This window comes from Orycteropus afer, unplaced genomic scaffold, assembly GCF_000298275.1.
Source record: "Orycteropus afer afer isolate SDZICR_OR568_19922 unplaced genomic scaffold, OryAfe1.0 scaffold00130, whole genome shotgun sequence".
NCBI lineage: Eukaryota > Metazoa > Chordata > Mammalia > Tubulidentata > Orycteropodidae > Orycteropus > Orycteropus afer.
This window is the reverse complement of record NW_006921717.1, coordinates 6,562,991-6,573,555: the sequence shown is the minus strand read 5'-3', so window position 1 is coordinate 6,573,555 and position 10,565 is coordinate 6,562,991. Positions and strand designations below refer to the sequence as shown.

Sequence of the window (10,565 nt, the reverse complement as noted above, 5' to 3'; positions counted from 1 at the left end):
AAAGACCGAAGATGGATTGATGCCTTTGAACTACGATGTTGGTGAAGAGTATTGAATATACCAAGGACTGTCAGGAAAATGAACACATCTCTCTTCCATGGAGTGGCTGGTGGGTTTGAACCATTGACCTTTTGGTTAGATGCCTAGTGCTTACCCACTGTGCCACCAGGGCTCCTTCCCAAATGGATATCGTACGTACATAACACTTACCTCATTGTGAGGATAGAATGAGGTAATCTGTATAAAGCACTTATCTCAATGGCTGAGGCTCTAAACAAACCCAGCTGTTCTTTATTCATCCTTGCAGCAGGTGTTCATTGAGCGTGTATTATGTGCTGACACTGTGCTGGACCCTGGGGATGCAAAGGTGAGTCAACACATGGTTCTTGCCCACATGGAGCTTATAGTCTAGTGGGGAGGTAAATATTAATAATCGATGTTACACGAATATACCATTACAAACTCAGATAACTGCTCTGAAGGGAAAGGCAGGGTCTGCGGAGGCGTTGGAAGAATTCCCTAAGAAAATGATGTTTGGATGAGATCTGAAGGAGTGGGCAGGAGTTCGCTCTAGACAAGAGGTTGGGGGCAGAGAGCAAGGAGATGGCATGAAGGGCCTGAGGAAAGGGAAGGAGGCCACTGGCACAAACGCAGACACGAGAGACAGTGGTGAGACGTGTTGCAGGAGCAGTAGGTAGCCCAAGCCAGCCTCAGGAGCCACAGTCCAGATTTGTTCTTCATTCCAGAGGTGATGGGAACTTTGGGAGGAATGCTATGGAGGGTCAGGGAGGCTGCTCATTAGATCGAGTAACCTGGAGGTCACTGGTGACCCCAGTGAGCCCTGCTGGTGGAATAATGGGTGGGTCACCGTGGAACAGAGCCCTACTCCCGGTGGGCCTGGCGCCTAAGGTGTGGCATGCGTTGTTGGAGTCAGCTGTTGGCTGCTGCTTTCGGTGAGTTCTGACGCTGCCGTGTGCTGTGGACAGATAAGCAGGTCTCTGCTTTAAGGCCTTGTGGGCAAACTGGGAAGCCCAGACACATGGGCGCTGCATCCAGTGACTGCAAGCCTGGCAGTTCCTGGTGGCATTGGGGGGGCAGGGAGATCCCAAAAGAGAAATGGGCACTGTGTTGACAAAGGGGAGAAGGAGAGAATCGGGGAAGAAGCCTGAGCAGAGCCCCGGTGGAGGGGCACAGGGCAAGGGCAGAAGGTGGTCATCCTGGGAGGAAGGGTCAGGTTGAAAAACTGGGATTTGGGGTCCGACACAGACTGCAGGGCTGGGGAGTGTGGACTTTGTTTATGTGATCAGGGGGAAGTATTGAAGGTTGTTGAGCAAGGGACTTGATGTTGACTGTAGCATGAATAAAAAGGAAGAAGAGGTGGAGTTTTCGTTGAAGTTTAATGATGCTAACATCTTCCTTTGGTACCGAGTTTCAGTCCCTGACTTTCTCTGATACATCGTCTCCTTTGATCCTCATAGCAACCTTGTGAGTTGCAGGGGGGAGGCGGAGGGGGGTGGTAACTGTGGCCCCTGTTTTCCATCTTTGGACACCAGGGCTCCAGCCGATGAAGGACTTGGCCAGTTTCCCACAGTCAGTGGTTGGGCAGTGCTGAGACTGGGCCTGTGACCTCGGCGGCTAGGCCCTTTCTCCAGCGTCCCCGTTGCCTGCCCGCCGGCTGGTCTGCTTTCTGCCCTGAGCCTTGGTGTCCTCTTTCGGGAATCCTGGAGCAAGAGCAGCCGGGTGCAGAGGCTTTGAGTCGCGCTCCTGGGCGCGCAGGGACGGGGCCAGCTTTCCAAGCCCTCGCTCTCCCCAGCTCCATCGGGGCCATGTCGGAGCGGGAAGAGCGGCGGTTTGTGGAGATTCCTCGGGAGTCGATCCGGCTCATGGCAGAGAGCACGGGCCTGGAGCTGAGTGACGAGGTGGCCGCCTTGCTCGCCGAGGATGTGTGTTACCGCCTCCGAGAGGCCACACAGGTACGGACCCTGCGCCCCAATGACTCCCGACTCCCATTGCTCTCTCCCTTCACTGACCCCTCCCACGCGGATGTGTTCACGTTGTGCTGGGCCCCTGCTCTGTGCTTGGGAGGAGTATGAGGTGAACAAGCCACAGGCAGTCCCTGCCCTTCACAGAGCTCTTCTGACAGCTGGGCCTCCAGCGGCCAGCATGCTGCGGGCCGCCTCCTCAGGGGCTCCTCCCAACAGCCCCGTTGCGCAGGAAGAACAGGGTCGCACTCGGCGGTTTTCAGATGAGAAAGTGAGGCTCAAGGGAGTGGTTTGGACAAGTGCAGAGCGGGGGTGCTCGCTCTCTGATCGCTGCTCTGGGGTCCTCTTTACACTTCCCTCCCTGGCTGGCTCTCTTCATTTGAGGGGCCGGCTGCCCCATACTCCCTGGTCTCTGACTCTCCCAGAATAGCTCTCAGTTCATGAAGCACACCAGACGCCGGAAGCTGACGGTGGAGGACTTCAACAGGGCTCTCAGATGGAGCAGCGTGGAGGTGAGTGGGGCTGGCGGTGCCGCGAGACACGGGGGCTGGAGGCACGCGCACCGAGGACGCCCACAGCAGCAGGACCGATGCCCGGTGCTGGAGCCGGGCCACCACGGCTGTGAGTTCAAAAGCAGGAGAGGAGGCACTGGGGTTAGGAGATGAGCGAAGGCTTCTGGGAAGAGGTGGGACTTGAGCTGGGCCTTGAAGGGCAGCTCGGGTTGAACTAAGCAGAGAGGAGGAGACAGCATGTGGCTGAGGGGCCCGACCGGAAGTGCGGGTGCTGCGCTGTTCGCGTAGCTGTTCTGGGACAGGGAGTTGAGAGGCGGTCACGTCTGAAGGAGAGTGGAGCGTTTCAGGGTGGGTGAGTGTGAAAGAGGCAGGCCTGCAGCACAGGGGGTCGGACAAAACTACGGGTATAGTAGGGGGACCTTCCCCTACCCTGGGCCCAATGTGCCTGGATTACCAGCTGCCTTCCCAGTGATGACCCTGAGCCCCCAACCCCAGGATCTCTGGACTTCCCTCAAACATGGGGCCCCGTCCTGGTCAGAAGAATACCCTTCCAGGTGCCTTTTCCCTCCTGGGAAGGACGCCCATCCTCTCTCCTCAGGCAGTTTGTGGTTACGGATCCCAGGAGGCGCTGCCCCTGCGCCCAGCCAGAGAGGGCGAGCTCTACTTTCCTGAAGACCGAGAGGTTAACCTGGTGGAGCTGGCCCTGGCCACCAACATCCCCAAAGGCTGTGCTGAGACAGCTGTGAGGGGTGACTGCCGGGACTGCAGGGGCGGCTGGGAGTGGAGGGGTGGTAGTGGGCTGGCTGGTGGAAGGGGCAGAACCAGGCTGGGAGGGGTAGATGGGGCTGCAAGGAGCAAAACCCCAGGCTGACCCTCTCTCTGTTCTGGTTTAGTTCATGTCTCCTACCTGGATGGCAAAGGGAACCTGGCTCCTCAGGGGTCAGGTAAGAGGCCATGTGGAAAGTGTTCTTCCCGAAGAGCTGAGGGTGGGGCCTCAAAGCTCTGGGTCTGGATCTGGCGGGCATTTACCAGATCTGTAAATCTGACACCTGCCCTGTACTGGAGGAGCTCAGTCGTACGGTGCTTACATGCTCAGCTGCTAACCGAAAGGTCGGCGGTTCAAACCCACCAGCTTCTCCGTGGGAAAAAGATTGGCAGTCTGGTTGCATAGAGAATACAGCCTTGGAAACCCTATGGGGCAGTTCCATTCTGTCCTGTAAGATTTATATGAGTCAGAATTGACTCAATGGCAATGTGTAACAGGTCTACCCTGAACAAAGTCCTGAGCAGGCCTTGCCCCTGCCAGCAGGGCTCAGGACCAGAAAGTGAATCACAGTGCAAGGTGTTGGGGGCCAGGATAGAAGTCTGGGCGGCAAGCTGGGGTCCCTGAGGGGAACTGTCTCATGTCAGGGTATGCTGAGTCGAGCTTCCCAGGACCAGGGGCCTATGAATGTAGAGTTCAGGGACCGAGCAGGAACCTGCCTGGCCGAGGCGGGGTCGAGCGCCAGCCTGTGGAGGGCTGGGCAGGCTGCTCGGAGCAGCTGGGGTCTCTGTGCTCTGAGAGTCCTGTCTGAATGGGCTCCTTGGGGGTGCCTGTGACGATGAGGCTCGTGGGAGAGCAGGCTGGGGAGAGGCCTGGCTCTCCACCCCGACCACTTCCTGCCCGCCATCTCACAGTGCCCAGTGCCGTGTCTTCACTCACGGATGACCTTCTCAAGTACTATCAGCAAGTGACTCGGGCCGTGCTGGGGGATGACCCACAGCTGATGAAGGTGAGCGAGTGGCTGGGGTTGGGGCACAGGGCACAACGCCCACATCCTGTGAATCTTCCAGATGCTCATTTTCTGTGTTCTCTAGACCCCCTGACTGATGGGGGTGGAAGCTGCTCTCAGGGTGGACTTGAGCTCTGAGACCAGCCTTCCTGCCAGTCCTGACTCCCCTTCGGGCTCCAGCAGGGACCTTCTTATTCCTTGGGGCGTGGGCTGCTCATGTGACCCGTTCTCCCTACACCTTTGGTCTGGAGTCTACTTTCCGGGGTTTCTATTGATCTGAGGCCAAGTGGGGTGTACACATTGCAGCCTCTGTTTGCCTGGACTCGGAAGGGAGAGAAGAGGACGTGGAGGGGACCAGGGCTGAGTGCTGGGCAGGCCTGCTCTGAGGGACCCGCTCGTTGCCTCGCAGTCCCTGGACCTCGGGCCAGCACCTGCTGCTTTAGCTTCTGGCCTCTAGGACCCCAGCAGGGCCTGCTGGCCAGTCCCCTTCCCATCTGCCCGGTCACGTGAGGGCCTGTTTGGTGGTTTGCCCAATCATGAGGCCTCTCTCTGGTTCAAGGTAGTCTGTCCTCCACATCTTCACAGTCTGGCTGCTGCTGCTATTTCTTCTGCAAAAATAAGAATGTTGCTACTGTACAGTCCTGTCTTTGTGACTCGGCTCCTCTTCCCCAGACGTACAGTGGGTAGCTGGATGGGGGGCCAGGCCGGGAACTGGGAACTGGGGGCTGAGACCCCTTCCTCACAGCCTGTAGCCTGGTTTCACGGCTGCTAGGCTTGAATCTTCATCTAGAGGGATGTGGAGGGTGCAGATGCTGGAACTTCACACCTGAGATGGTTTTACTCTTTTACTTATTTGAATACATTTTTTTCTGCTTATAGAAGTAACACTTGTTGCTAGGCGCCACTGAGCCAGTTCCAACTCATGGCGACCCTGTGCGCAACAGAGTGGACTGCTGCCTGGCCCTGCCTCATCCTCATAGTCAGGGCTCTGTTTCAGCCCGTCGTTGCAGCCACTGTGTCAGTCCATCTCATTGAGGGCCTTCCTCTTTCTCACTGACCCTCAACTTGACCAAGCATGATAGCCCTCTCCAGGGACTGGTCTCACATAGTAACACATTCAAAGTACTTGAGACGAAGTCTCACCCTCCTTGTTTCAAAGGTACACCCTGAGGCATTTGCTTATGGAGTCGTTTGGAGAGACTCCAGGCTCTGGAGCCCAGATGGCTGTAATCTATCTGGAAGCCACTTGCCAGGCATGAATCTTCCATGGTGCCACTGGACGGGTGGGTTCGAATAGGCAACCTTTGGGTAACTAGCAGAGCGCAGACCGTCTGTGCCCCTCACGGACCTTAAGGAGCATTCTGGATGTACTTCTTCCAAGACGGATGTGTTTGTCCTTCTAGCAGAATATATATTGTATGAAAACAAAAAAACCAAACTCACTGCTGTCAAGTCGATTGTGACTCATAGCAACCCCTCCTTGGGTTTCCCAGGCGGTATCTCTACAGAAGCAGATTGTCCAGCCTTCGTTCCGAGAAGTGGCTGGTGGGTTTGAACCACCAGCTTTCTGGTTAGCAGTCAAGTGCCTTAGGCACTGCGCCACCAGAGCGCCCATATATTGTATATTCAATATATATAGAGAACAACAGTATGGCCTTATTTTGTGAGTTGTTGTTGGTCGTCATCACTTTGGCCCCTGACGCACAGTAGCCTCGTGTGATAGACTAGAACTGCTCCATGGGGTTTCTTGGCTGTAATCTTTATGGAAGTAGATAGCCAGGACTTTCTTCCATGGAGCTGCTGGGTGGGTTCCAACCCCCAACCTGTGGTTTACAGCTGATTACAAACCACCGGTACCAGGGGGGCTCCTTATGGGTGAATATACTGTATATTATAATATAAAAATAGATAAAAGAGAAAAGGAAAGTCTCCTACCCACATTTTTTAATTTATAAACTATAATTAGTATAAGCCAGAGTGGTAGCATAAGAAATACGTCGTTTTATAACTTACTTTTTTCAGTCAGAAATACATTGGACACTTAGGTTATACTCAGTGTTTTGTTACTGCACTGTGTGTTGGTGTGTGTGGCCAGACAGATTTATAGAAGCAGAGTTGTCAGGTCAGAGTATAAACGTTTATAATTTGCATGTGTAACTGCTCAGCTGGCCTCCCCCCAGGGCCAGTGTTTACTTGGCTGCGGTGCTCTGCAGTCTGGCCCCTCCTTTCCAGATTGCTCTCCAGGACTTGCAGACCAACTCCAAGATCGCGGCTCTTCTGCCCTATTTCGTGTATGTGGTCAGTGGGGTAAGTGACCGGGCTGGGGCTGGGAGTAAGGTTTTGTGGAACAGAAATAGCGCAGCAGCGTGCAGGGCTCGTGGCAGGTGCTCGGAATGGCTCCTGTCTGCACCCTCCTGTCCCCTAAGCTCCTCTCTTCTGCTGACAGGTGAAATCTGTAAGCCACGACCTGGAGCAGCTGCACCGGCTGCTGCAGGTGGCAAGGAGCCTGGTTCGGAATCCACACCTCTGCCTAGGGCCCTATGTCCGCTCCCTGGTGGGCAGTGTGCTCTACTGCGTCCTGGAGCCACTGGCTGCCTCCATCAACCCCCTGAATGACCACTGGACTCTGCGGGACGGGGCTGCCCTGCTACTCAGCCACATTTTCTGGTAGCTGCTGGGCCTGGTGCTGAACCAGGGGAGGGCTTCCCCTAGAGCCGACTAGGTCGGGTAGGGAGATGGGGTGGAGCCTCTGCCTCAGAGGCTGTGTGTTGAAAGGATGGGGAGCGCTGGGGTCTCTTCCCATAAACCTTCCCAGCTGATGTGCCATGGAACACTGGGGTTCTACAAATGATTACAGATAGGCCTTGGGATTGGTCTTTGAGCCCTCAGGCCCCGGGCCACTCACCCCTGGCTGCTGCAGCCTCGTCTGCTCACCCGTGCGCTCCCCGAGGGTTGCTGTCTCTGTGCCGTGGCCTGGGTGGGCAGTGCCATGCCTTGTTCCCTCCCTGTTACTCCCACAGGACTCACGGGGACCTGGTAAGTGGCCTCTACCAGCAGATCCTGCTCTCCCTGCAGAAGGTTCTGGCCGATCCCGTGCGACCTCTCTGCTCTCACTACGGGGCAGTTGTGGGGCTGCATGCCCTGGGCTGGAAGGTGAGGAGCCTGGCGTTTCTCATAGAGCTGGAAGAGTTCCCTTTTGTAGTTAGAAAAATAGTGTTTGGGTGTCATTTTCTTTCAATTCACTTGTAATTTGTGCTTTTTATTGTAAAAATGGCACATGTTGCTGTCATTTGTTGACTTCTCCTGTGGGCCAGGCCCAGCGATCTCCTGGCTTTGTGTGTAGAAATGTTTCACCCCTTCAGAAATCTCGCATGGCAGGATATATACCCCTCATTTTGCAAATTCCTGTCCATTCTGTTTTACCATGTTAAGGAATGTTCCCTCAATTTTTTATTGAGTGTTTTAAACATGTATACAGGTTGTATTTTGTCAGATACCTTTTTAGCATCTATAGAGATGATCAAATGTTTATTTGTTTCCATTAACATGATGGGTTATATTACTGGATTTTTCTACTGAATGACTCTTGCGTACTAGGGATGTGTGCTACTTGTTGCTATTAAGATTTTGATTGGAATTAAACTGACTCTATTAGATCAGTTTTTGAGAAAATTGGTATCGTTCTATGAATTCTTCCTGACCACGAACAAGCCATCTCTCTCTTTTTCTTGGTCTTCGGTATCTTTCAGGAACTTTCAGAACTTTCTCTAAAGAGAACCTACATGTATTTTATTAGATTCTTGCTGTTCTTCAATGCCATTTTACTGGTGTCTTCTTTTTGTGGTATTTTTCTTGTTGTATAGAAATGCACTTGACTTTTGTGCACTGATCTTACATCCAGCTACTTTACTATATTTAATAATATGTAGATTATATTGGGTTTTAATAGATAATCACATCACATGCAAACAATGGCAGCTTTATTTCTTCTTTTCTAATCCCAATGCCTTTAATTTCTTACCTTATTGCTACAGTCAGTAATGTGTGTTTGCATGATTATGGACATCCTTGTCTCGTTTTTAATTTTAAAAGAAGTACAGATGTCCTTTTCCATTTGGATTGTGTGTGTGTATAGATACCCTCTCACAGATTAAGAAAATTATAGTCTTAGTTTTATCATTAGTTCATGTTGAATTTTTATCAAATGTTTTTTCTGCATCTTCTGAAATGATCCTAAGGTTCTTCTGCTTTTAATCTGATAATGTGGTTAATTATATATATGTAGAGAGAGAAATTTTCAAATAGTAAACCATCTTTACATTTCTGGGATAAATTCAACTTGGTTTTATTAGGATTTTCTGAAAAAATTTTTTTTAAGCATTTAGCCCTTCAGGAGTGACATCAATCATTAGTAAATTTCTGCTCATGTACTGTCTTTGTGTGGTTTTTTATCAGGGTTATACTGGACCCCTAGAATGGACTACAGTATTTCCTTTTTGTATTTGTGTAAGATTGAGCCGTATTTTTCCTTGATGTCTGTAGACCTTCTTTGTAAAGAACTTTTGGCATGTTTTCTTTGTGGTTAAATTTTAACCAGTATCTGGGAGCTCTGGTGGTGTAGTGCCTAAGGCACTTGACTGCTAACCAGAAGGTTGGCGGTTCAAACCCACCAGCCACTCCTCGGAAGATCAGGTAATCTACTTCTGTAGAGAGATTACCTCAGAAACCCAAGGAGGGGTCACTATGAGTTGCAGTCGACTCAACGGCAGTGAGTTTTTTTTTTTTTTTTTCAATTTCAGTATCTTTAATAGCGATAAGATTATTTAAGCATAGTTTCTGAGTCAGCTGTTAGATGATTTTTCTGTGAATTTATCAATTTTGTCAGCATTTTCAGATCCTCAGAGCCTGTGGATGAGTGATGTCTTCTGTGAGGTCTTGCTTTTTCCCAAATTAATCACAGGATGTAAAGTGATATAATCAGAGTCCAGGTGCAGATGGGTTTACAATGGAGTGGGGCAGTATTGGCCTACTGCTTATATAGGGTAGCGGTTTGCAGACTGCAGATTGTTGCCTTGGTAATGGTCATTACTTACACCTGCTTAGCCCTTGGCCTGCACCTCAGGGATAGTGAGGTCATTTTTTTATGTCTTATGTGAGCTACTTTATCTTCAGTGCTCAGCAGAGACTTGGGTATACCAAAAAACAAAACAAAAAAGCCACCCTGTGCTGACTCACAGTGACCCCACATGTTGGCACAGGACAGCTGGGCTCCGCAGAGTTTTCAGTGGCTGATTTCTGGAAAATGGATCAACAGGCCTTTCTTCGAAGGCACCTCTGGGAGGGCAGGGGATGGAAGGGGGTTCGAACCACCACCTTTGCAGTTAGTTGAGCACTTAACCATTTGTGCCACCCAGGGACCTTTCTTGGACACAGTACCTTCCAGAAAAATAACTCTTGGTTGAATATGCCAAGTAGGGATGGAGGATAGAATCAGGGAATTTAGGACTGAGCCTGGTCTGGGATCAGAGACAAAAAAGTCTTTCTTCAGAAAGGGTACGTGAGAGGCAGGCAATATGTGGGTAAGAGGGGCTGACTGCACTCCTGTCGTTCCAGGCGGTAGAACGGGTCCTGTATCCACACCTGTCCACTTACTGGACAAACCTGCAGGCTGTGCTGGATGATTATTCCGTATCTAACGCCCAAGTCAAAGCAGATGGGCACAAAGTCTATGGAGCCATTCTGGTGAGTGCCAGCCCCCTGCCGGACCCATTTTCTGCACAGGCCCAGGTTCCTCCGACTTCTTGGCCTATTCGAGTCCGCTGTCCCTGCAGGTAGCGGTGGAGCGACTGCTGAAGATGAAGGCGCAGGCTGCAGAGGCCAGTAGGGGAGGCCTAAAGGCCAGGGGATGCCGGCGCCCCGACGACCTGCCCTGGGACAGCCTCCTCCTGCAGGAGTCACCCTCCGGGGGCGGTACAGAGCCAGGCTTTGGGTCCGGCCTCCTGCTGCAGCCAGCAAGCGTGGGGCCGGAGGATCCTTCCCCTTCGGTGACCCTGGCGGACATCTACCGAGAGCTCTACGCCTTCTTCGGGGACAGCTTGGCCATCCGCTTCGGCACAGGCCAGCCCGCGCCCACGGCCCCAAGGCCGCCCGGGGACAAAAAGGAGCCGGCGGCCGCCACAGACTCGGTACGGAAGATGCCGCAGCTGACCGCCAGCGCCATGGTCAGCCCGCAGGGCGACGACAGTCCCCGGGGCGCTGGTGGCGGCCCTCCGTCGGCCTCTGCACCCTCCGCCGCCGAG

At 52.6% G+C, this 10,565-nt stretch overlaps 1 protein-coding gene across 1 annotated transcript in view; it reads left to right on the top strand.

The window, feature by feature from the left end:
- The first annotated feature begins 623 nt into the window (after nucleotides 1-623).
- TAF6L (TATA-box binding protein associated factor 6 like) overlaps nucleotides 624-10,565 on the top strand; it is a 10,309-nt gene continuing 367 nt past the window's right edge. The window contains exons 1-11 of the mRNA XM_007945001.2: nucleotides 624-722; nucleotides 1,814-1,973; nucleotides 2,408-2,494; nucleotides 3,093-3,243; nucleotides 3,388-3,438; nucleotides 4,172-4,266; nucleotides 6,499-6,573; nucleotides 6,713-6,933; nucleotides 7,287-7,419; nucleotides 9,880-10,008; nucleotides 10,098-10,559. Of these exons, the coding sequence (XP_007943192.1) occupies nucleotides 1,827-1,973; nucleotides 2,408-2,494; nucleotides 3,093-3,243; nucleotides 3,388-3,438; nucleotides 4,172-4,266; nucleotides 6,499-6,573; nucleotides 6,713-6,933; nucleotides 7,287-7,419; nucleotides 9,880-10,008; nucleotides 10,098-10,559 (1,551 nt within the window). The 5' untranslated portion in view covers nucleotides 624-722; nucleotides 1,814-1,826. The remainder of the gene's footprint in view (nucleotides 723-1,813; nucleotides 1,974-2,407; nucleotides 2,495-3,092; nucleotides 3,244-3,387; nucleotides 3,439-4,171; nucleotides 4,267-6,498; nucleotides 6,574-6,712; nucleotides 6,934-7,286; nucleotides 7,420-9,879; nucleotides 10,009-10,097; nucleotides 10,560-10,565) is intronic.